The sequence below is a fragment of the Diplotaxodon limnothrissa genome, linkage group LG6 (assembly GCF_057381915.1).
Source record: "Diplotaxodon limnothrissa isolate DT_005_m linkage group LG6, D_limnothrissa_male_GT1.1, whole genome shotgun sequence".
Lineage (NCBI taxonomy): Eukaryota > Metazoa > Chordata > Actinopteri > Cichliformes > Cichlidae > Diplotaxodon > Diplotaxodon limnothrissa.
Window position 1 is genome coordinate 31,305,713 of NC_140601.1, and position 26,962 is coordinate 31,332,674.

The 26,962-nt window shown below is 43.6% G+C and overlaps 2 protein-coding genes across 2 annotated transcripts in view; one reads left to right on the plus strand and one right to left on the minus strand.

Annotated features, from left to right (window-relative positions):
• The window catches only part of LOC146630856 (zeta-sarcoglycan-like), a 183,135-nt gene that overhangs the window by 67,797 nt on the left and 88,376 nt on the right, over positions 1 to 26,962 (plus strand). Inside the window, exon 3 of the mRNA XM_085354997.1 lies at positions 10,551 to 10,638. Coding sequence (XP_085211123.1) covers positions 10,551 to 10,638 — 88 coding nt within the window. The remainder of the gene's footprint in view (positions 1 to 10,550; positions 10,639 to 26,962) is intronic.
• LOC146630857 (uncharacterized) lies at positions 16,035 to 17,777 on the minus strand. Its single transcript, XM_085355372.1, has 3 exons — positions 17,444 to 17,777; positions 16,239 to 17,401; positions 16,035 to 16,160 (listed from the first exon to the last, which is right to left on the minus strand). The coding sequence occupies exons 1-2, from the start codon at positions 17,775 to 17,777 to the stop codon at positions 16,407 to 16,409; spliced, it is 1,329 nt and encodes a 442-aa protein (XP_085211498.1). The 3' UTR covers positions 16,035 to 16,160; positions 16,239 to 16,406.

Genomic DNA, 26,962 nt, shown 5'->3' on the forward strand with positions numbered 1-26,962 from the left:
TTATCTATCCACCCATCCATCCATCCATCCATCCATCCATCTATCCACCCACATGGAAGTTATGTACAACCTCTGATGCACTTAAAATTATTCAGTTCCTTATTTTTTTTAAAAAAAATTCTGTTTAGATGTCAAAGAGTAGTGAATGCAGAGTCACGGTGTAAAGAAAATAAAGACTAGAAACAAAGTAACACAACAAAGGGAATTAAAAGTAAGGGCTAAACATTACATAGAGATCAAGGCAATATACACTCAACAAAAATATAAACGCAACACCTTTGTTACTGCTCCCATTCCCCATGGGATGGACGTAGAGACCTAGAATTCATTCCAGATACACAATATAACCATCCCTCCCAAACAGTGGTCACAAATCAGTCCAAATGTGTGGTAGTGGGCACATCTGCTATATTGAGATAATCCATCCCACCTCACAGGTGTGCCACATCAGGATGCTGATCTGACATCATGAGTAGTGCACAGGTGTACCTCAGACTGCCCACAACAAAAGGCCACCCTGGAATGTGCAGTTTTGTCTCACAGCAAAATGCCACAGATGCCACAAGCAATGAGGGAGCGTGCAATTGGCATGCTGACAGCAGGAATGTCAACCAGATCTGTCGCCCGTGCATTGAATGTTCATTTCTCAACCATAAGCCGTCTCCACAGGCGTTTCAGAGAATATGGCAGCACATCCAACCGGCCTCACAACCGCAGACCTCGTGTAACCACACCAGCCCAGGACCTCCACATCCAGCAGGTTCACCTCCAAGATCGTCTGAGACCAGCCACCCAGACAGCTGCTGGAACAATTGGTTTGCACAACCAAACAATTTCTGCACAAACTGTCAGAAACCGTCTCAGGGACGCTCAACTGCATGCCCGTCGTCCTCATCGGGGTCTTGACCTGACTCCAGCTCGTCGCCGTAACAGACTTGTGTGGGCAAATGCTCACATTCGATGGCGTCTGGCACGTTGGAGAGGTGTGCGCTTCACGGATGAATCATGGTTCACATTGTTCAGGGCAGATGGCAGCTGAGAATGTCCCAGTTCTTGCATGGCCAGCATACTCACCGGACATGTCACCCATTGAGCATGTTCGGGATGTGCTTGACCGGCGTATACGACAGCGTGTACCAGTTCCCACGAATATCCAACAACCTCGCACAGCCATTGAAGTGGAGTGGACCAACATTCCACAGGCCACAATTGACAATCTGATAGACTCCATGCGACGATGTGTTGCACTACATGAGGCAAATGGTGGTCACACCAGATACTGACCGGTTCTGGGTCCCCAGACCCCCAATAGCGCAAAAAACTGCACATTCCAGGGTGGCCTTTTGTTGTGGGCAGTCTGAGGTACACCTGTGCACTACTCATGATGTCAGATCAGCATCCTGATGTGGCACACCTGTGAGGTGGGATGGATTATCTCAATATAGCAGATGTGCCCACTACCACACATTTGGACTGATTTGTGACCACTGTTTGGGAGGGATGGTTATATTGTGTATCTGGAATGAATTCTAGGTCTCTACGTCCATCCCATGGGGAATGGGAGCAGTAACAAAGGTGTTGCGTTTATATTTTTGTTGAGTGTATATCAAAGGAATAAATAAGCTGAAGCTTGTCACTAGACAACTTTAAAATTAAGTGATGAGAGAACAGCTAAAGTTGGAGAACAGTAAGAAGAAAATAAAAAAGACAGATAAAAGAAATGTGTCTTTGTATGTATCCTTTATTCCGTTTGTCCTATTTCGGCTTTCTTACCTTTGGGTCATTGTTACTGAATTTCTTTAATATCCCATCATTTACACGGGAAGTACAACTGAATACTAAGCACAAGAGATAATTTGTCATCAAAATAAAACAGGAAATGAACTTGACACAGACAGAGGGAAAAACACAGAGATGAGACTAGGACATGAAAGGGAACCAACATCGTCAAACAAGAAACCAAGAACTAGAACTATAGTTCTTGAAGCACTAGGAAATACTGAACTCAGAACAGTATTATACAGAGCATGAACTTAAATTATAAAAAAGCCCTCCAAAAATCAAAATGCCACGTCAAAGACCTGGATCATGACAAAAGCAGCACAATGTTGTACTGTATTTGTATTTTTTTTATGGTGCACTGATAAAAAATTTAAAAAAGCAATAGATAGCATAGCGCTGTTAGCCAATGCTGAAATGCAAATAGTAGCTTACTATCTACTCCAATTGCAGTTTGTCAAAAATAAATGAAAAAAATAATCACAACATCCACAGGTTTGATATGTTTTAACAGCATATGTTGCAAGGAGATGGTTTTCATGAATGAGTGAATAAAATAGAATAAAACTGAGTACTGTGTACTCTGAAGGTTAGCAATGCTATACATTATATTTAATTTTGCAACTTGTTATAATAATCAGATTATGTTTTTAATCCAGAATCATTTTATATTCATTAAACTATTGAGTGACTCCTCATGTCCTCTGGATCAAGTCAACTGTAATTTGCACTTACCTGTAAGGAGGCAGTTATTATGAACAAATTAAGTCCAAGTCACTCTTGCATCTCTGTGGTACTTAGATGGCAGGCAGGAATTAGCATGAACGTGATGTGACACATAATGAAACATTGTATTCAGTGCATGTTACTAAAAAATAAATGATTTCCAACAGGTTTCTTTTTTTTAGTCCACGGGTTGGAACTATATTCTGTCCTTTTTGTCGTTGTCATCTCTTATTTCTCCTCAGTATGTAAATTCCCACTTGTCGCTCTCACACTCTCCTCTCATCTCTGTAAACCATTCCCATGTCCCATTTTATTCAATGTTTTGCCATCAAGAGAATCCACTTCATCTCTCTTATGTCCCACCCTTGTAAACCATTCCCAGTAATTATGAAGGCAGCAACTCGACTGGGGATTTCATCACATGGCTCAGAGCTCTGAGGAGAGGCCAACATCAGGAAATCCCTGTCACAGCAATGAGACACTAACAAACCACAAGATATACTGAACTGCTAGAAAATGAGCTAAAAAGCCCAGAGGAGCTCTGATTAAAACCTCAGTTTGGAAACGAAATGCAAGCACAAAGGTTGCCCCACTAAAGGATGTTAGAGATGGGGTTTGAAAAAACAATTATTTTCCTTGCTTGATTGTCTTCATGCAAAGAGTGATAAAATTGCATGGAATTTGCACGGCTAAACAAGCTTAGTGACTTATCATTTTGCAGCCAAAGAGCTAATTGTTACACTTAATTGGTTTTTGGCACAGAATAAATTATACAAATCCTATAAGATAAACACTCTAAAACTTTGGTTCATTGGAAAAAAAAAGTTCTGAAACATCTTGGAAATTCTGCCTGATTCCTTCTTCAAAGCTTTTCTAAGCGGACAAAGAATTGGACAGCATTTTTCTTGTACTGTTTAAAAGGCTTGGGTCTTTATAGAAAATAGGAACATGAAAATTCCCACCAGCCTCAAGCCCCCAGTGAATCAGAGTATTAAATTTGAAGCAGCCATATCCTTCCAACACTGCTTCTCTAGGGTAAGTAGGAAAGGCCTAGCATACATTATTCAGTGGTTATTACTATAGGATTGTGGCGTTGAGCAGGATAAAAGTAAGTACTGAGGGTAAAGTGAAAGACATTTAACTCACTGGTCACTTTGGAACAGATGGATTTATATTATTATAATTTCATTCTCTGACTGCATACATCAGTGACCGGAAAAACAAAACTATCCGGCTACAGACAGCGGTGGTGCTATTACTTATTTCCACATGAGGTTCAGTTATGTGCAATTTATTGTTTGCGCATTAGGCTCGAAATGGATAACCTTGAGGCAAAGGATAAACCAGCAATGATAACTGATATACATTAGCAGTAAACCTGCCGCCTGTAGGCTAACCATAGACCAGAGATGTAAGTATTTATTTCTGGTAGCTGCTACCTGATCCTGTCTGGCTTTGATGGAATGGATTGTCCTGACTTTGCAGGGGTGACGGGGTTAAACAGAAGCGTCTGTGTGGCCATTAAAGAAAAAAAAAATGGACTCTCTCGCTTGCTCTCTCTCTGTCTCTCTCACACACGCACACATATATATAAAGCAGAACTCACACACACACACACACACACACACACACACACACACACACACACACACACACACACACACACACACACACATCCATGGGTTTAGCACAAATGAAAAGGGATCTGTTATGATCCCTTGGAGAATTGAGTTGAACAGGGACAGAAAGGAAACCACAAGAGGAAAGACGGATACCAGAGGAATGAAATAGATATAATGATTGGTATGAAATCTTCAATTAATTTTTTAATACAGTTTCATTCCTGAGATTGCTGTGCAGAATCTATGACTCTGGAGAACCAAGCTTAAACCCAGGTATTGGAAACTACCAAAGTACGAGTCCTTTAAGAGTAAAAAGTCAAATCAGGAAGTAGCCATATTATATTGTTTTCAGTAAAAAGTATTCAGAAACCGCAAGTCCGTGTTTAAGTGTGTATCTGTGTGTGCCGCTGAAGGTCTAAGAAACTGACCCTGATCAATAATCTATGAGCACCAACACGTCTGTGTAGGCAGGCAGAAATGCATGCAAGCAAACACAACATATGCATTTAGAAATATTCATGGACAGAATATAAAATATATTGTCTCACACATTGCACACACACTGTGCACTTCTTCCACATATTGACTCGGGCAAACAGCAGTCACCGTCACCTGCATACTTTTACAAACAAAAACTTGTACAGAGTAAACTTATTTCTCTTTCACCTCAAGTATTTGAACCACAGGAGAATATTTCATGGTAAATGGAGCATTGCAACTTTATCTTCTCTGCTCTCCTCACTACCTCTATCCTCTGCACTTATCTTTTCTCTTTTCCTGTCCTCAAGCATTCCACAGGACACAGGACTTGAGGGAGAATTTACTTATATGGCCATGATGTAGCCAAACACATTTGTTACTACTGATATGGATGTTCTGCGTGTCTCCCTAAATGAGATGTCTGAATTAGGTTCTCAAAGCCTGTTAATGTTTCAATATAAATGGCATACTTTATTATAAATGCCTTGCTTGTGAGGACATACAGTTATACAGACCAATGTGGAGAGCAAAAAGAGTAAATAAAATAAACATTATAATCACTATTTCTTTTAAGAAAGCTCCAGTTTGTAATGCAGTATTGTAAAAAGTGGTACATCTAACTTTAGTATCTTGAAGTATTTCTTTCTCAGCTGGCATTTATTTTCCTTGAGCTGTGTGACTTTGTTGACTGGTCGCTTAAGCACCATACATTATCATGAAGAAGCAGAAAGCAGAGGGCTGACGTAGCGACTTCAGTTTATAGATCTATTTGGTGTCTCTATCTCTAAAACAGATGCTCTGTGGTTTACCCTACTCTGCCTCCCATCTCTATCTTTCTCCCACTCTTCTTTTTCTCTCGTTGCTCTTTGTAAGATTTATCACTCTGCAACCCTGGAGCCGGGAGGTCCCTGCGTACACCTCTTGTCCCTCTGTACCCGTACCTCTTTGTCCCACCCTCTGCCCTCAGTGTTCTTGAGGCCCTTCAGGCTTTCTCATATTTTCTTAATTTTTCTTTGTCTCTCTGTGGTGAGTAATTACCTGCTTTGTGCAGGCTAGTCTTGCAATGAAACCTGGTGACACAGTTGCTGTGTTTCATTTGGTATACTTCTGCACTTGCTATTTTAAGTGCATTAGTGCATTCACAGTAGATGCATTGCTCTGAGTACAAGGAGGGTATGATAACGGTGAATCAGATGTGAGTAGAATGCTATACACTTCTTGACCCGAAAACTTCAATAGTGACTGAGCTGGAGTCACGAAAGTTAATTTCCCATTGATTCTCCTCATGGACATTTCAGAAAATTCTCATGTAAATGAGACAACTATCTATGAGGTCAATAAAAGCAATGAAGAAATTTGCTTTAAAAAATGTCATTCCTTTTGACAGTGAAGGAACTGCTCATCCCATAATGCATTGCAATTCCCAGATTCCCCAAAGGACTTCTAACTTTCTCAGATTTAATCCGTATCATAATATTAATAGTATATCCTAGTCATCAGTGTGGTACAGTGCTCCATTCCTGACTTAATCACTCTCATAGCTAATAGCAAGTTTTCTTTGGATGGATACAAGATTGTGGTGGATTATCAAAATCCAAATAGAGAATATGAATGAGGTTTTTACTTACATAACCTATCTCTTGAGCTCTATAGTCACCATTCTGGCTACTTAGTAGAAAAGGACGAACTGCTAATTTTTAATCGATTCAATCTCATTCTTGTCTTGAGATTTGAACAGATTACACAGATCTCACATCTGTAGATAAAAGTCTTGTAACGAACACTGGTGACCAGTTAAATAGATGATAAGGCTTATGAATGGACATTAAGAAGCTTGAACATATTCAGTCCAAATACCCATACACACAAGGGCACTGCTAGTTTATTGTCTCTGGCTGTGGGAACAGAAAACACCACATTAGCACTGCATGCCACCAAGCACATTACTTATTTAATAGTCTATGCTAGATAACTGAATTAAGGTTGAAAGAGGAATTGGGAAACCCCCACAGGCATTTTATCATACAGTGTTTGATTAGTATTGTATTTAGCCCTGAACGATTTACTATATACTTGACTTAACTGATAAATTAAAACAACTTTGTAATTTTAACCGCATCAACAACAGAGCTTTAGAGGACATTTATAATGAAAAGGTTCCACACGTATCAATAGAGAGACATAAAAACACAGCAGACTAAACATAATCATTCTACTATATTGAGATCTCAGTTTTCCATAAATGAGTTTCCTCATATGTTGCATCACATTCAAAAAGTAACAATTCCTAAAGGTTTGAGTTTGAGGGGATATTGCAGAAGAAGCAGTCACTTGCATAGTCGGAGAGACAAACATGAGAATCGAGCTGACCAGAGACCAGAAAGATTAAAGCTTTTTTATTAGCATGACAGCCAGAAGTGTTGCTTGTTCAGCTTACATCCATAGCCATTTAGAGTCAGTCTGTTAGTGAGACAAGCAATCAGCACGACAGTCAGGAGAGCTAAAAGCTGTTATGATGCTGACGGCAAAGATGAATCAGTCAAATGCATCTTGTATGAGGCTTGACTATATTACTATCGAAACAGCTAATGTATGAAGTTAGACCGCTTGTGAGACCAATCATGAGAGACAGATAGGAGAGTTGAAAGCTGGAGTAATAACTAAATAAAAATCACTTTTGAACCATGTGTCCTGACCAGACTAGTCAGGCAGTCAGTGACATACCAATGAAACAGGAGAGCTGAGAGCTGCTTTTAGGACCCATCTGTACTGGGGGCTGGAGGCTGTGATGATGAGCCACCCGTCTACAGCTTATTATTACCTGACTAATTACATTGGCTACCTCAGGCTGGCAGCCCTATGCCTGTATCCATAATCAAAGCAAAAATTTAACTATTAACTTAATTAATGGTGCAGTGGTGTATGTTGTGTCAGCTCGCAAGAGAGAGTATGGTGCTTGTGACTGTATTTGTTCCTCAGTGCATAGTTTGCATTATTCGATGAGATTTATGAGTGAGACGTTAACAACAAAACCAGAGGGACAATAATGGATGAACAACACAAAGCATATGTGAGATATGTATGGATATTTCCACGCTATACCTTTGCACTAGTACTGGTGGATTTGTTTTCTATGCATTTGATACGATACACATTGTATACATTTGTTTTTCCTTTTATTTATACCTTTTTCTTGCTACCCTGGTGTAAGGGTTCAGTGTTGCTCCAACCAAAATGTGTCCTCTAATAAATTAGCGGACCGCAACAATGTCTTTAAATTTTAAAAGCACAATCTGACAACCATAGCTAATTTACTTCACTAAAATAAAGTTTGTTACTTATTATTGTTTCATTGTAAACTTTTTCCCCCCTAAAATTTTGTTTTAAAAGCACTAGTTTTATATGTGTGTATATGTGTGTGCGTGTGTAACTCCGTGGTAACTTGCAAAGTGTGAAAAGAACAAAATTTATCTCAGGATAAATGTGTGTATTTTTCCATGCAAACAAGACTAAAATTATTTATTTATTTGTTTATTGCTAGAGGCCTAGCTCATATTTAAAGGAGCCAGTTTTTGCATATAATTGTCCTTTATACTGTTCAGGCTACTAGTGGTGCTTTCTTGTTCTGGGTAAATTGGAGCTAGTTTGATCAGTGTTAGGTGTCACTGCTAGCAAAGAGACAAACAACTCTTATTGTTTGCTGTTTGTGTGCTTTTGTGGCATAGGTTTTGGGCAATAGGCAAAGCTGAACATCACCAAATGGTAACTCAATTAGTATTCATACTAAATATGAACTATGATTGCTGAAACTGAGGTTTTTCTTAAACTTGATCTGCAGCACTCTCTTAGTAGCTTTAAGGGAAGCAAACAGTAACAGCAGGTTGAGTATTTATAAAGCAGCTGCCCTGGGCCCTTAATTATCTGAAGACTGCGTCTATAGAGCGTTCTTCAGATGGTAGGAACATGCTCTGAACTAGTACAGTGGGCGCTATGGGTAGATAATACATTGTAAAAATGTTGCCTTTATTTTCTACAGAGATAATAAAGGCTGCACACTGGGGTATTGTGTGTCAAATGAGTGAATAAAAGATCTTATTTTAATAGAATTAGGAATGCAAGTGACGAAAAGCTTTTGATTTTCAGTCTTTGATTACTGCTAATGTCTTTTAGGGGGAGCTGACAATTTTCTCATCAAGAAGGACAAGACAGTATTGTTACTTTTTCATACATCGTGGGCAACATTCAGCTGTCGTATAACGACGTTAGCAACTGTTTAACACGTAGTCATTATTTGGAAACTTTATATCCATAGATTATATATGCATTTAATAGAATAAGACTTCCCATCAATGGTTGCGCTTTAAAATGACAGAGTCCTGCGCTAACACAATAAGACCAGGCATGTTCGTCCACACCGCCCATTGAGCTGGAATGATTCAAGGCATATTACATCTGTCATAGTTTTCAAAGCACCCTTCGCTTTTAATAGAGTGGAAAGATAATACAGTGAAGCCTATCACACGCCCCGTTGAAAATAATTAATCCAGCGTACATGTGTTAGGAAATAGAAGAGAGACGCATTGCACAATAAACTGAGTGGAGCACTCATTTGTTGTTTAGCAAATTTGTTACCCGAGTCTGTATGAGTGGATTATGTGTTTCTGCGTACACATGCACACAAGCTTGAGTGCTTTGAACTGCACCTAAGTGCCCTTTCAGGTGTTAATGTTTGCATGTGTTCATATCTAGAATGTGCATTTATCAAAGTGTGTATGTGAGGTGTACAGTCATACGCAAACGTTGTTTGCCACATGTTGTCTTGTGTACGTGTAAGGCTGTTGTATGTGTGTGTGTGTGTGTCTGTTCATAACTTTGTGTACCCATAACACTTATGTTCATGTTTGCATTCGTGACTCCCAGGAGCCCCTGATGCTCTAAAATAGAACACAGACAGGTGTGCCATATTAGGAATTTGGTCTTCACTTGCATAAGCAGAACAATAAATATCCATCCATAACAAATAGCACGACAGAGAATGGGTGGGTGAATGAGGGAGATTCAGTCAGAAGAGGATGGAAAGGGCCCCCCCCCATTTCAACGGATCAACGACTTTCCAATTTTAACACAATACTCATTTGGAATTCAGACCAGAATGCAGCAAGATATTAATTTGGGGAAATCAACAGAGAAATTGGGTCACCTGTGAGCTATTCATTTCAAGCAGCCAAAACAAATAAGCAATTTAAAGGGTAAGAGTGAGAGACGCAGGGCAGAGGAAGAGAATAAAAAAAGAAAATGATGCAAGTGCAGAGATGTAATGAAAGAGGTGGAAACTTGGTTAAGTATATAAGTGGGAAGAGTCAGCAGACTGGGAAGGGCTGGGAGCGACAGCCGAGGTAGCTCTGAGAGAAGGACCCAGAGAGAGAGCGATGTTAGATTGTTTTTGTAAGCCAATGAAAATGGCAGACATCAGGTTTGCATTCATTGCAACACATATCCACTCAATGTAAACCAAAGTTGTCCCAGTCAGACTTTAAAAGAGGAAAGCAGAGGTCAGGGTCACAGCTGTATTTATATCATTTAGGTTGAGAATAATTGGCTTTTCGCAGACATACACACAATTCAACACAAGCAAACACAATCACAGATGGATGCCATTTTGAATGGATTATGTAAATTGAGTGCAAAGGATCCGGTGCTGGCAGAGAGGAGAGGGAGTCAAGAGTGAACTGTGGAGGTTGATACAAGTTATGACAGTACTGGCTGGTTGGTTGAAAGGTGTCCAGTGAAGCAAGAGCCTACAAGGCACAGACAGAAAGTAAAGTAAATAGGTGTAAATGAAAACTATGAAGCTATTTTGGTATTCGTGGTTATGTTTGTGAGAGTCCAATAAATCTACATTTTGATGTTCTTTTAGTCATCTCTCTCTCCTCTTCTTTATAGGACAGTCCACTGATCCTCCAGTCAGACAGAAATGTGACTGTCAATGCTCGGAATGAACAGGGACAACTGACTGGTCAGCTAACTGTGGGTAAGACATACACCAAAGACATACAAGATTTTCTCTTTAAACAACCTCCAAACCGGATCATTTCTCTAAGGCATTGTTTGTACTTGAATTCCTAAATACATTCCACTGCTTTCTGTTTTGCAAACCGAATCTGTTTCCATTGGCGTGTTTCACTGAGGCTGAGAGCCGGGCTTTTTGGGCTTTTGTCTTGACTATATCATCTTTCCAAGCTCTTATTGAATTAGTGAATGTCCTACAGAATACAGAACTCAAAGGACATGTAGTGTCACGGCTGCACAGCAGTCGTGTGGTGAATTGAGTAAAGGATCCAAGATGCAGGCACTGACTGGGGTGCGAGTGAATATTTATTTGCAGAGGTGATAAGGGGACAAAAACAGGAGGAGCAGAGCGGGGAGTAAACCAACCTAAACTGGGGAAAACTAAAGAACTCAACTTAAACCAAACACGCACAGGGGGAGGAACAAAATACACAATGAAAGATGGCGGAGAGACGCAGACTAAACACCAGGTTACACAGAATGATGCAGACGGACACGGAGTTAAACAGACGACGCGACAGAGAGCACAGGAAAACACAGGGCTTAAATACACGGGCAGTAATCAGGGAATGGGCCACAGGAGGGAGACACAGCTGGGAGCAATAAGGCTAATGAGACAGGGGAGAGGTAAAACTGAACACACTGACATGAGACATGAACTTTCAGAATAAAACAGGAAACTAACAGACACAGAGAATCAGACAGGACACTGAACATGACAGGCAGACTCATGAGCAGACACAATAACACCATGGACAGACAGAGGGAACACAGAGAAGTGGGAGCAGGCAGGCAAAGAACAGAAACCTAACAAATGGCAAAATCACAACAGAATACACACTCGGAATGAACAAAAGCATAAGGAAACACAAAACACTGAGTCCTCAGACTCAGGACCATGACAGTACCCCCCCCTCAAGGGCTGGCACCAGACAGCCCAACAGAAACACAAAAACGGACCAAAACCAAAAAAAAAACCCCACGAAGCAAAAAACAGAAAACGACCCGACCAGGGCGGGCGGTGGGGGTCCAGGACGGAGGGACACAGTCCGAAAAGGCCCAGACGGACAAGGTCAGGGGGCCGACCCGGAGGCCAAAACAGTTCAGTTCCGGGGGCCGACCGTGTGAAAGGCAGCGGCAGTGGGGCAGGTCCGGAGGCCGGCCACGCAGTAGGCAGTGGTGTGGAAACAGTTCTGGGGGCCGACCGTGCAGACGGCAACAGCGGCGTGGAAACAGCTCTGGGGGCCGACCGTGCGGACGGCAACAGCGGCGTGGAAACAGCTCTGGGGGCTGACCGTGCGGACGGCAACAGCGGCGTGGAAACAAGTCCGGAGGCCGGCCACGTGGAAGGTAGTGGCGGCGTTCAGGAGGGCGTTCAGGAGGGCGTCCACGGTGGCAGAGATGCCCAACAAGCGGCCTGGCAGATGACCGACGATGTGGAGGTGGTAGTAGGGGACCTGAAGGCTGCGTGGCCCCTGCAGCCCCAGGCGAAGCGGAGGCTGGACCAGACGAGGCGGAGGCGGAGGCTGGACCAGACGAAGCTGATGAGGACGCTGAAGCAGAAGCTGGACCAGGCGAGGATGAAGCGGAGGCTGGACCAGACGAGGATGAAGCGGAGGCTGGACCAGACGAGGATGAAGCGGAGGCTGGACCAGACGAGGATGCAGAGGCTGGACCAGACGAGGATGCAGAGGCTGGACCGGATGAAGCCAAAGCAGACGCTGGACCAGGCGACGAGGATGAAGCCAAAGCAGATGCTGAAACCGGACCAGGCGAGGCCGAAGACTCTGAGGCCGCAGCAGGCGAGGGTGATGAGACTGCAGCTGGTGATGAGACTGCAGCTGGTGATGAGACTGCAGCTGATGGCTGGACGGGCTCCTCGGGCCCCCCAGCTGACGAGGCAGAAGGCTGGACGGGCTCCTCGGGCCCCCCAGCAAAAACAGTCTCAGACCCAGTGGGCACTGGAGCCCCTGGCACACACAGAACAGAACCAGCAGGCGCGCGGGCCTCTGGCAGGGACGCAACAGAACCAGCAGGCGCGCGGGCCTCTGGCAGGGACGCAACAGAACCAGCAGGCGCACGGGCCTCTGGCAGGGACGCAACAGAACCAGCAGGCGCACGGGCCTCTGGCAAACACATGGCAGACGGCAGCTGCACAGAGCATTGAGTCTGCTCAGGCAGCGACGGCCGGGTGCCGTCCCCAGCTGGCTTCTTAACCGCCAGGGGTCCCGAGTCTGCTGGGGGCTGAGACCCAGCCTCTGGGGAGGCCCTGGGGCGAGTAACAGTCTCTAAATTAGCCAGTTTCTGAGAAACTAGAGTGGTTTTAATGGGTTTGTCTCTCCGCTTAAAATGGGTGCTAGGAACGGGATTCAAAATGGGTGGCACAGACACAGCCTCCAGTATGGAGGGAACGGGTGATCGGGCTAATGGCATAGATGCAGGCTGGGCTAATGAACTGGCTAAAGGCTGATGTACTGGTTGAAGTGAGACTGGAGTTGGTGGTGGAGTGGATGACACACAGTCAGTTACTGTTATGGATGTTTTGAAAATGCCAACTTGTGAGAGGTCAGTTACCACGAAGGTAGGTAAACGCCGTGTACTGTCTCTACTTTCACTATGAACAGCCCCAGAAAACACAGTCCCAGAAGCACCAGCGTCCTTAAAACTCACCACAGCTGGTCGCACAGGAGTCCCTGAATCCGGCTGTGGGGTGAAGCGCCGGTGGTGCGAATGTTTCCTCCCAACCGTTGACGGCTCCGACAGGCAGGGAAAAACCTCTGGGGGGTCGGGCCGTGAAACCTCCGGTGGGTGACTCTGAGACGGATGCTTTGTGGCGGTCGTAGTCCATTGTTGCTGGGCGCAATCCGCTACTTCCCGAGCTTGCACCGCTTCCCGGGCTTTATGCAGCTCAGCGAGTAAGTCTGTAAATCCCCGGACCTGGTGGAGATAGGGATTTCCGGCCAGGATTGCTTCAACGGCATTTATCCCCACAACCTTCGCTCGTGCATTGGAGGTGTGGGTTACCCAGTCCACCAGGCGTAGAGCCCGTGTGAGGTCGCTCTCCCCGGTCAGGGCCGCTGGATCCATCTTGTGGTCGCGTCGTACTGTCACGGCTGCACAGCAGTCGTGTGGTGAATTGAGTAAAGGATCCAAGATGCAGGCACTGACTGGGGTGCGAGTGAATATTTATTTGCAGAGGTGATAAGGGGACAAAAACAGGAGGAGCAGAGCGGGGAGTAAACCAACCTAAACTGGGGAAAACTAAAGAACTCAACTTAAACCAAACACGCACAGGGGGAGGAACAAAATACACAATGAAAGATGGCGGAGAGACGCAGACTAAACACCAGGTTACACAGAATGATGCAGACGGACACGGCGTTAAACAGACGACGCGACAGAGAGCACAGGAAAACACAGGGCTTAAATACACGGGGAGTAATCAGGGAATGGGCCACAGGAGGGAGACACAGCTGGGAGCAATAAGGCTAATGAGACAGGGGAGAGGTAAAACTGAACACACTGACATGAGACATGAACTTTCAGAATAAAACAGGAAACTAACAGACACAGAGAATCAGACAGGACACTGAACATGACAGGCAGACTCATGAGCAGACACAATAACACCATGGACAGACAGAGGGAACACAGAGAAGTGGGAGCAGGCAGGCAAAGAACAGAAACCTAACAAATGGCAAAATCACAACAGAATACACACTCGGAATGAACAAAAGCATAAGGAAACACAAAACACTGAGTCCTCAGACTCAGGACCATGACATGTAGTCTATATAGCATGTTTCAGGGGACTCACTAAAAAGGTCATGAATGAAAAGCTGTGGGAAACTATACCCATAAAGCAATAAGTTAATACATAAAGATAAATATGCTTTTTGAATTTATTTTCTGGTCTGGATGTCATATTTATCTTTCTGTGGTTGACCAGTGTAGGGAGGTCAACGTCAATGTAATATCTAAAAAAGAAAAAACAATATTATTAACCCTTTAAGACCTACCATAGAACCAAGGCCGCCAGAGCTTACTTTATATTTTTACATGCTATAGTTCCATTTTAGGGAGCATTTCAAGTTGCTATACATCAATACAACTGTTATAGCCCATATTATAATAATATGTATGCATTAAGTCCACAGTAACGAGATGAATTGCAAAAAAAGTGCAATAAACTACAAAATAATTGAAAATCGTTTTTGGTTTTTTTTACGTATATTTCTACTTGGAGAAATTTAAGAGGTTTATCCCTCAAAACTTTAAATGCAAAAAAATTGCAATAAATAGCTTACAACAGCAGGAAATTTATTTTGAGTGTCTTCATAGTTTTATTTTTGAGATACACCAATTTTTATATACTGCAGGAAAAAATGAAAAACAATCCTATGATGCAAATTTGCAAAGAAAACAGCATGTGCATCAAAATAAACTATTTTAAGTAGTGCAATTGGAGTTCTAAGCATCCCAGCAACTATTCAGAAAAGCATAAAGTCAAACATGACTTATAAAAACACCAGCATTGGCTTTTAAGGCCTACAAGTAAAAAACTACATTTTCCGCGAAAATGACGTCACTTCCAGTTTCGGGCAGGTAATGGCGGACATGCCATCATTTGCGCTGATGTCTGTTTCAATGTGGGAAGTGTTACAAACAGCTGATCGGATCAGCAAAGCGTGTTTCTGGAATATTGTGTTTTTGTTCCTGCTAGCGCTTTTTATGCAGTATTTGCAAAGCTATGTGTGGAAGGAAACCGTGACCAAGGACAAGCTGATGGCATAAGATGTAAGTACAACTCCTCCGGTTTCATATGCAAAAAGTAAATTATTGCGCTAGCTTACGTGGTTCCGGTTCTACAGGGATTTAAATATAGTTATGCAAAACTGCTTTAAAGGGTTACATTAAAATAATTTTTTTTAGCTACTTCGTCTCAAATGTTTGTAATGCTGATTCTTTTAAAAGGAAAAATCTGACTCAAGGTCCTGCTACTTGCCATATAAATTCCCCAGTCTTTCATTGTGTGTTGTGTGACTTTTCAATTTAATACTGACCCAATTCCCAGTGTCTTTAACCCCGTGGCATTTTTTATCCACTAAAACCCTGTTCCTTGCCTTTGATTCGGTCTGATTGGTTTAAATGAAATGTTTGATGAGGTCTGGCTGTGCAATGATTCCAAAATATAATCTAATGTAAGATATGATTGCCACCATTTTCATACTTATACAAGATATATGTCACGGTCTGGCTGGCAGATCGTGGGGAGATGGGGAAATAGGACCCAAACGCTGGACTTAATGGAATGAACAGTGGGTTTATTTACAGTGAGGTAATTGTACACCACACATTGAATCTCCAAAAGTGCTCCCTCGACTCCCGTGACGTGTCTTCTCCCAAGTGCTGGTATCCCGTGCTCTCTGCCCCTGTGCCTTCACACACCCCGTGTGTCTTGCAGTCCTGTGTTCCGCTGTCCTCCTGGGGAAAAACACAGACACAGCCGTTATGGCACCAACTCCGGCAGGCATACACTTTAACAACACTAGAAACACTGACATGGAGTCTAACTCAACGATCCTGCGCCGGAGGAAGCTCCATCGCTCTGTTAAGTAGCTCCCCCGACGATCCTGATCAGAAGCAGGTGTGTGGTAAGCTAGGCGTGACCAGCAGCTGGCAGGGCCACACCCATCAGGCCTGCAGGTGGCTGTCCTTCATCCTCCAGCCTCACACACATACACACACCAGCATTGAACACAAGAACACAGTGCAGCAAACATACATCCAATACACTAATAACAATAAAGGTCCACACTGTTCACGAACCCCGAGTCCCCGGAACCGGGTCCGTGACAGTACCCCCCCTCTAAGGGTCGACTCCCGACGACCCCAAAACAAAACCACAGAACAACCAACCCAGGGCGGGTGGCGGGGGGTCCAGGACGGAGGGCCCCAAAACCCCAGTTCAAATGTCCAACCACTGCCATGGTGGGAACAACAGTTCTTGCGGCCGACCCAGTGGACCGCAAGCAGGCAAAACCCGCTACGGGTCAGGCAGTGGTGGGAAAACAGTTCGGGCGGCCTACCTCCAACCCCATGATGGAAGCGGAACGCTTCAGGCGGCCTGCCACGGATCCGGTGGTGGCGGCGCTGCTCCTCCGGCGGCCTGCCACGGGTCCGGTGGCGGCGGAACGGTTCTGGTGGCCTGCCACGGGTCCGGTGGCGGCGGCGCTGCTCCTCCGGCGGCCTGCCACGGGTCCGGTGGCAACGGCGTTGCAGCTCCGGCGGGCGGCCACGGGTCCGGTGGCGGCGGCGTTGCTGCTCCGGCGGGCGGCCACGGGTCCGGTGGCGGCGGCGTTGCTGCTCCCGCCTCAGCACCACCCACGATTCCCGACGTGGCGGCCGGGCTGCAGGACGTGGCGGCCGGGCTGCAGGACATGGCGGCCCCTCCGGCACGCAGACCTCCAGCTCTGGCTCAGCGGATCCCTCCGGACCTCCGAGCTCCTCCGGTGGCAGCGCGGGCTCACCAAGCTCGCTGAGCTCCTCTGCTGGCAACGCCGGTCCCTCCGGCTCGTTGAGGTCCGCCAGCAGCGGTGCGGGCTTCTCAGTGGGTGGCTCGCTGGGCTGCTCCGGCTCACAGTGCTCCTCCGGCTCGCCGAGCTCCTCCGGCATTAGCTCGCTGGGCTGCTCCGGCTCACAGTGCTCCTCCGGCTCGCCGAGCTCCTCCGGCAATAGCTCGCTGAGCTCCTCCAGCATTAGCCCGCTGAGCTCCTCCGGCTCACAGTGCTCCTCCGGCTCGCTGAGCTGCTCCTGCTCGGGCATGCTGAGCTCCACAGCTGGCGACGCGGGCTCCTCCCGCTCGCCGAGCTCCTCCGGCTCGCCGAGCTGCTCCGGCTCGCTGAGCTGCTCCGGCTCGCTGAGCTGCTCCGGCTCTGGCGACGCGGGCTCCTCCCGCTCGCTGAGCTCCTGCTCGGGCATGCTGAGCTCCTGCTCGGGCATGCTGAGCTCCTCCGGCTCGCTGAGCTCCTCCGGCTCGCTGAGCTCCTCCGGCTCTGGCGACACGGGCTCCTCCCGCTCGCTGAGCTCCTGCTCGGGCATGCTGAGCTCCTCCGGCTCGCAGAGCTGCTCCTGCTCGCTGAGCTGCTCCTCCGGCTGCGACGCGGGTATAGATGGTCGTTGATCCGGAGGTGAAGATGGCGATGCGGAAGCTGCAGGTGGCGAAGATGACGGTCGAGCGGGTGATGTGGATGGTGAAGTCGAGAGTTCTGCGGTCGCTGCAGTCTGATGGGACGCTGGTGGAGAAGTAGCTGCAAAGGGCGGAGGTGATAATGGTGCGGCAGCTACTCGTGGTAGACTGGACAGCGATGTAGAAACAACAGGCGGGTGACATAATGGCAGGGTAGTTCCAGCAGGCATATCAGCCTCCAACTGAGGATGAAGACGAGAGGCTGACTGGACTGGCTGTGCTACGGCTACAGGCTGGGCAGCTGGCTGTGCTACGGCTACAGGCTGGGCAGCTGGCTGTGCTACGGCTACAGGCTGGGCAGCTGGCTGTGCTACGGCTACAGGCTGGGCAGCTGGCTGTATAAACATAGCCCCAGAATAAACAGTTCTAGACGAAACGGTCCTAACTCCTGGGTCCGAAGGAACATCAGGAGCACAGTCTCTTGAACCAGGAGGAAAAAACTCGTTCTCAAAACTAACATTGTCATCCTCCCAAACAGGAGAAACACGAGCTCTAGGGTTCACGGAGCTGGCATTCACAGCCTTGGGGGAAACAGTCTGTTTATCCCTAGGCACGAAAGGTGAATGAAGAGAGACTCTGTCACTCACCCTAGGCGGTTGTTTGAGCCGAATCCCTGGCTCCTGCTGGAGCTGTGAGTGCTGGCTGCGTGTTCGCTGCCTCCCTGTTGAAGAGGGAGCGTCGCTGGCGGAATGTGACGAGGGCGGATTCTGAAGTGGCTGCTCCTGCTGTGATGTGGAAATGCTGGGTGAGTCAGGTGGCACGATGATAATTCCTAACATTTTGTAAAAAGCTTGTGCAGGTGTAAGCAGATTGCTGGCAGGCTCGTAGTAATCCTCCCGGGACCGGCTGGAGCGTTTTCTGCGAGACCGAGGCGTCCGCGGGGAGGAAACAGACGAGTGGGCCGACGGGTAGGCTGCCAGCGAGGAACGGCAGCACGGAGGCCCTCCAAGCACTAGTCGGGTCCCGTCAAAACGGGAGCTGCGCTTCCGCGGTGAGTCCGCTGGGTCCATAGTGGCAGGATCGTTCTGTCACGGTCTGGCTGGCAGATCGTGGGGAGATGGGGAAATAGGACCCAAACGCTGGACTTAATGGAATGAACAGTGGGTTTATTTACAGTGAGGTAATTGTACACCACACATTGAATCTCCAAAAGTGCTCCCTCGACTCCCGTGACGTGTCTTCTCCCAAGTGCTGGTATCCCGTGCTCTCTGCCCCTGTGCCTTCACACACCCCGTGTGTCTTGCAGTCCTGTGTTCCGCTGTCCTCCTGGGGAAAAACACAGACACAGCCGTTATGGCACCAACTCCGGCAGGCATACACTTTAACAACACTAGAAACACTGACATGGAGTCTAACTCAACGATCCTGCGCCGGAGGAAGCTCCATCGCTCTGTTAAGTAGCTCCCCCGACGATCCTGATCAGAAGCAGGTGTGTGGTAAGCTAGGCGTGACCAGCAGCTGGCAGGGCCACACCCATCAGGCCTGCAGGTGGCTGTCCTTCATCCTCCAGCCTCACACACATACACACACCAGCATTGAACACAAGAACACAGTGCAGCAAACATACATCCAATACACTAATAACAATAAAGGTCCACACTGTTCACGAACCCTGAGTCCCCGGAACCGGGTCCGTGACAATATAGCTGACATCATATTTTGATATGCAACTGTGTTTCTAAAAAAATAAAATAAAATATAGTGTTTTGTGATAACTATGTATGTCCTAATTTTATATGTGATCCACATTGTTGCTAAGATATGGAAATATAAATACATTTTGGATCAGTATGTGGTACCATCCAAATGACTGGAAGGCCAAGTTTGAGCAAAGGCCTTGCCTATTATAGCAGGACTGAACCTTTTACAACAGCATGTCTCTTTGGTAAAAAATAAACCGGCTGCTGCAGTCTAGACCAGTCAGCCACTGAAAATATTTGGCACACAATCAAATTAAAAATAGATCACAAAAGGCCCTGGTCAGCTTTTTTATGTTATTAAAAACACCTGGGTGAGGTGTTCCGGGCATGTCCCACCGGGAGGAGGCCCGGGGCAGAACCAGGACACGCTGGAGAGATTATATCTCTCGCCTGGCCTGGGAACGCCTTGGTGTTCCCCCGGATAAACTGGAGGAGGTGGCTGGGGAGAGGGAGGTCTGGGCCTCTCTGCTTAGGCTGCTGCTCCCGCGACCCGGCCTCGGATAAAGTGGATGAAGATGGATGGATGGATGTTATTTTATGTTATTATTTATGTTATTACAATTCATTGTTTTCTGTTCTTCTAATATACAATTCCTGCTTTTTTTGAAAAACAAATTATTTTTGTTATATATTATGGTTCTGAAACATGGAAAACACAGTAGGATCTATTTTTAATCATTTTTCATTTTGGTTTTGTTCACAATAGATACTTTGTGGCATTTTAAAACTGGATGTGATGACTGGGGCATAAGTGTAACCAAAGAATAAACCAAAATATACTGTGTCCTCTCATGGTAGCGACTTTCAAATGTCACAATGTAGCCAAATCCTAAAAGCAACAATTTGATCATCTGTTTTCTGAATGAATGAATCCATTCACAAGATCAGTATTATGTTTTGTTTTCTTTCTTTCTTTCTTTCTTTTTTTTTTATAAGACCAATGATAGTAAAACTAAAACCTAAACCATAATGACAGAATTCCCACGTCACAGATCAATGGGGAAATAACTTTTACTATATCTTCCAAAGGAGCTGTCGGCAAGTCTATATTGGTTCAGTTCTCAGACCTAGAAGACCAGTGTTTTAAAAGCAAGACTTGACTTTGGGTGGTTGGTGGTGATGCCAGAATTCAGGTTGCTGCAGACATGAAACATCATTTGCAGTCTGACAGGTGAAATAAATGGTATTTTGAGGCAGAAACTTCTCATCCAAAGTCTTCCATTTGATGTTAATGCAGCATATAGATATTCATCTCCTGTAGGTCGTCCGGGCACTTGCAGTATCGATATACACAGACTTTCCATTTCTGACACTTCAAGGGCTTGAAATTCCTGACAGATCACCTCCTCCTGTGAAAACCCCCCCTAAAGCTCCCTTCCTCACTAAGAAAAGCATTTTAATGCTTATGTGTGTCTGAATAAGTATCCGTGTGCCTGTCTTGCAGTCAGTAGAATCAGCCAGTTTTCAAACTATACAGCTAGAGAACCCACTGCAACCAGCCTAGTCAGGCTGTTTGCAGTGGTCAGGTTTGGTCAGACATGTACTTGTTACCCTCTGTTACACACACTTGTACAGTTAAACTGCAGGTACAGCTTAGAGCACAGGTGTCGAACTCCATGCTTCCATGCTTGATCCAACACAGCTGATTTAAATGGCTAAATGACCTCCTCAACATGTTTTGAAGTTCTCCAGAGGCCTGGTAATGAACTATTTATACCATTTGATTCAGGTGTGTTGTCCCAGGGTGAGATCTAAAACCTGCAGGACACCAGCACTCGAGGCCTGAAGTTCCACACCCCTAGCTTAGAGCTTCGAATCCTTAAACACAGGGCACATGCCAGTAGGAGATCTAGCAGTAACCACATAACAAAAAAAAACCCCACAGATATGATCACATTTTGAAGTTCTCACAGACTGACTAATAACATAAGAGGGGAGGGAATGAATCTTCTTGAGGAGCTTCTTCTATCTAGCAGCACAACCGTTTGGTCTCATCCTGCTGCTGCTTCTGTGTTGACTCATCACCAGAATTATCACAAAACACACAAATACAAACATCCATCCTCTCTAACCTCATTTTCTTTTCACTCTCTTCATACAGCTTCTCAGCAGTTCTTAAAGTAAGGCAGTTATTTCCACTCACCAGAAACTTGCCAAATCTGAAGCAGAAAAGTTCCACTTCAGCAACCTCCTTATTAGTATTCATCACTAAAACTCACCAGAGGAACAGCTTGCTTTAGCTTGTACAAGAGGTACAAGATCATCATGGTTAGTGGTATGGAAAGGTAAAATGGCCACAAATGTTTGGAGTAGTGCATTAATATCCAGACACAGGTACACTGACACCTCATTATATACTGGATTGTTAAATCTGCACAGAAGAATAAGAAAAAAACAAAAACTAAGCTCCAAATATTTAAAAATGAATGGATAGCAAGACTGGGATTAAAGTCATATATTAGCTCTAGGTGAAAAAAAAATGTGTTGTGATGTTAAAACAAATATTATTTATTCAGGTAGGGCTCATATTATGTAATTGGTCGTATTTTAAATGAGAAATACCGTACAAAACACACAGCCCTTCTTCTACCTTTAGCTTGCAACCTCCTGAAGCATCATCTTTTGATTGAGAAGATCTGAGTACATTTGTTGGCCTTGGGCTTTTCGTCTCTGTTTTATTGCTCTCTTTCTTTCATCCCTCCATCCCCTCTCATCCGCTGTGTTGCTGTCAGCTCGTTAATGTGAGTGAGAACCTGTCATCTCTGTCTTCTCAATGGCCAACCATAAAGATGATGAGTGAACTTGGAGTTTTGAAGCCATACCCTTTCACCCACCTAGGTGATCATGTTCCAACATTACAGGCTGTGGAGTGGTGTCTAAACAGCATTGTGGAAGCAGTTGTGCAGCATGAAAGACTATTTCCTATTGCATTGTGAGTGGTTGAGTTAAGTTGAGAATGTGTACATTACTTATATAAAATAGCACCTTATAATCAGTACAGAGAAAGTGGTCGTAGTTGGTTGATTGGAAAAAAAAGAAGAGCTTATTCTTACATTGTTATACATTGTATCCTTTAATTACCCTGTAGTGGTGGTAGTGTGGGACCCATAGAATTGTAAGGCATGTTAATACACATTAATGGACATCCCACCTCCCAGTCTTATTATTTTTATTGTCTGGGCTTATTACTGCTATTATTATCTTGGCCATTTGCAGTCTGACAGACAGTAAACTAATTTTAATTATTGCCTGCATGAGTGAAGCTCACACAGGCACTTGGGGCAGCTTAGGCTTTCTTTGAGTGGGATGTGCGGGAAGGAGAGGAGGGGTCTGCAGAATGCACCCACGTTATACTAATGTGGTTGTGTTTTTGTATTTCCAATTAGCAAAAATGGCCAGAATTTCTATAAACACAGGGACACAGATGAATAATGAATATGTTAGACCAATGCACTACATTGAATGTAAAGAACACATTCATGTTGGGAATTTGCGAAAAAAAAACAATGTAGTGTAATTTGTTAATGCATATTTGTTAATATGCAACTACCTGTTGCATATTCTCCAAGTCGTGTAAGTGGGCATAGTATTGCCCGTGGGAGTTTGATAAGATGTAGTACAGAGGACGTAGGAGCTTCTTTCCTCTGTGTAGTACAGAGGAGTATACTGTAGTATAGAGGACATTTTATGATTCATACAACTTTCAAAATTGTATGAATTTTGAAATGACACACACCAAATGACACACACTTGTTTATGAAGTGTGTGTCATTTGGTACGCAGCCTGCAGAGTGCAGCCAAGTTGCACACTGCAGGCACCTGAACCAAAGGAAACAAGTAAAAGTTATTCTAAACTCATGCAAGCTGGGAAGTGTGTTTTTGTTGAAGTGTACAACAATTAAAATGTACAACTTTCTCTGAAATATTATGCAACGCTCTTAAATGTCTGTGACCTAAATCTTAAACACAAATAAAACACTGCATCTATAATATTGACATCTCCATTAACTGGTCAGCTCAATTATTGTTCACAGCACATTTTCCATTTAATTTACCTGTGCATCTGTCCATTGGGAAAGCTGGCATTAATTACAACTTATGTGGGTGTACATTTAGGTTCTGGCTATTGACTTTTCATTTTCCTACACGTGTTGTGCTGTTTGATGCAAAGGTACTGATAGCGCTCATTACCAATGTGGTTGCATTTGTCTGTAGCTCTCTCTCGCTCTCTCGCTCTCTGTATTACAGCTAATATTCTTGCTGCTCTTGCTATTGCTAATATTCTTATTCAGTCACAGTTAGTCTTGGGTGAAGAATAATCTGTGATTTAGAAAGAGCACATTAAAAAATGTTCTGCAGGTGAAAAGTTGCTTACATGTCTGTTTTTTTTAATAAAAAACTTTCAATATCAAATTTCTTTCTTTCCACCTCCCTTTACATCCTTTAATTCACACACACATGCCTCTTTCTTTTGCCGTTCTCCTTCCTTTTTCTTGTGTTATTTTTACCTTTCACGTTTTAGACATGCATGGACCTCCATCTCATATTAAACCAATGATTTCCCAACTGACCTTCATCTAAACTCAGACTTGCATTTATCACTTCATTATCTTTACCTTCTTATACTAATTATGTTCCCTTTTATCTTAGCAGAATCACTCTGGCATTTGGCTGAAGTAGCTCAAAAAGCGGCTTATCAAAGCAGTAAAATTAGAGGGCTAAAAGGCAAAGGCCATACAGAATATTAATGATAATTAACAACTTGTAGTAAAATTGGTGGGAATTTTGTTGTAGAAAGTAAGATTATTTTTATGAGTTATTGCACTTAGCTCTGCATTATTGGCCTTACAAATTATATAGCTGTTAAACTTAAAAAAAAAAAGCTTTCATTCTTTTCAGTAACATGGTGTTTCCATGGTAGTTAAACAGTTGAATGCCAGCTAAAATTGGTTTCTGATTAGTGTGCGGAATGAGAACTTGCAAAGCCTTGCATAAAATTCAATTGTTCCATTACACACAGTCTAATTATGAATCTACATCTTTTCAAATCCCCCTCTGAGAAACAAATGACGTACATAACAATCATATTAAGCAGGGATCATATTATCGGCTAAAGAGAGATCTTCCTGGCTTGGCTGGATGAGAAATACAAAGATACCAAATAGTCTGTTTCTACATATGACTTTCCCCTCACCCTACCAGCAAAGTTCAGACAGCACGTCTTCCTCATTTTGCTGCAGCTCGAAGATCAAATCAATGGCTATAATGAGGCAATTAAAAATACATAGAGCAGCACATTAACAAACTGTAATACACTTAAGGGACCATCAAGGACTCAATAAAGGCATGGATTTACTGGCATTGTTGTCATTTATCCTTTTGATTGCACTTTAATTGCACAAAGTGTAATTGTCTGCATACAGTTTGGGTTTCAATATGGCAAATATTGTTTTCGTAACTTGCCCATATGTGTAGGCATGCCCCGAGGAATGGATTTAATGGACCATATCAAGTCATTCTTCTGCACCACTGAATTACGGCCTTCATGCTGTTGGTGGTTGGACACAATAATAAAATAACAGCTATGTTGTATTATAAAGATCAGCGTTCTCTCCTTGCTTCCAGCACTGCAGGATTTAATAATATTTTCCAATTTCAATAAAGACATCTTGAATAGCTTATGATTTTTTTATTATAATAAGTTAGTGACAATTTTGGGATTTAATAAAGGCAATTAGTAATCAAAACAATTTAAACTGTTATCCACATATGCAGCAGTCAAGACCCACATAAATATTTGTGCTAAATGAAAAAACTTATAATGCCTGTCATGTTTTCAGTTATCTTAGGAGTGGTGATTATTACAAAATAGATTTTATCCATGGCTAAATGACATACTTTGTGGGTTTGTTTACTCGGGTATGGTAGACATTTCAAAAAATAACAGAAAAATAAAAAGATTTCTACAAAACCCAGACTCGCATCTGACTAACTGCCGACGGGCATATAGTCACCACTCTAAGACTCTTTCTGAAAAAGAGAGAGAGAAAAAAATTGTCTCATGTAATAGCGTATAGTGTTGTTTTATTGGGATGCATTATATTATATGGCACACATTTTTTTTTATTTTGTCCATGTTGTGTAGCTACAACATTATGGGTACTGGAGAATATTTTCCCTGGTAAACTATGCCTTGAAGAGAACATTATAAAAGCTACAAGATTATTTCATTGTTTATGCAGTGGATGGAGCTATAAACAATACACATTTGTTATTTGTGGGCAATAAAATATCCACAAAAAGCTGCTTGGTGGCATGAACCAGATGAAAAAAGTGTCTCTTTGGGAAATAATTAAAACTTTATATGTGTTATATTTTATAAGCTATAAATATTTCTTCATTCACTTTTTCTTAGCACACCATTTTCCATCTGTATAAAATCATTTCTAAGAGAGCTGGTGTTTAGGAACTATGACATTAATATGTGTTTAATAAGTAAATATGCCATCATCTTGCTTAAAATTAATTGTTCTAATTTTAGCTGGTGTGTGAAATATAATATCAATAAAACTTTTAGTTTGCAAAAAAACCCCAAAACAAATCAAGGGCCCACACTTCATTGTAAAATCTTGTCTCTGTTTACATTGGATTAGCCGTCAGTTTGAAATTCTTTACACTAGCTGTGTCAATGTGAATCTGTCTGTGACCACGAGAATCATATATCAACTTCACATTCATGCTATATTTACCTTGATATGTGTTTGATGCCTAAGTCATGAACACATACTTTATAGATTATATTTAAGTTACACATAAGTCTTCAAAAGTAGGCTGTGTGAAGCCATGCACTGCTCAGTGTGATGCTTTTACGGTAAACATCATATTTTTTAAAGAGAGTAGCACCCAACCAAGACAAGGAAAAGAGTAAAATCATGGAATTTTTTTTTAAAAATACAAGAACTGATTACATCACATTTACCTTAAACATAAATCCTCAGTTGATCTTTTGCTGAATATAAAGTGTAGAGGAATGTATACTCTATATATTTTGTTTACTGAATAATAACTTCTGTTTTCACGCATAGCCTGCCCCAAGCTACTAACATCACTAATTGTGTTAAGCCTGGCAGTAGCTGTTTGGTTGTGTTTGAAGCTTTAAATTATAAAGAAATATGTATAGCTGTGTGGCACAACCTTTGCATGTCTTTTCATCAGCACTTCTACCACTTCATCTTCCCTCCATCCCACAGCCTTGACACCAGAGATCGTGTTGATTAATGTAGATAACAAATGGCACTCATTTGTCTCTCCCTCTGTCGCTTTCTCTCCTCTCTTAC

Coding starts and splice junctions, on each gene's coding strand:
- LOC146630857 (XM_085355372.1), bottom strand. CDS start 17,777: ATGCCCGAGCAGGAGCTCAGCGAGCGGGAGGAGCCCGTGTCGCCAGAG. Junction 17,402..17,443: donor CTGTGAGCCGGAGGAGCTCA/GCGGGCTAATGC, acceptor TATTGCCGGAGG/AGCTCGGCGAGCCGGAGGAG.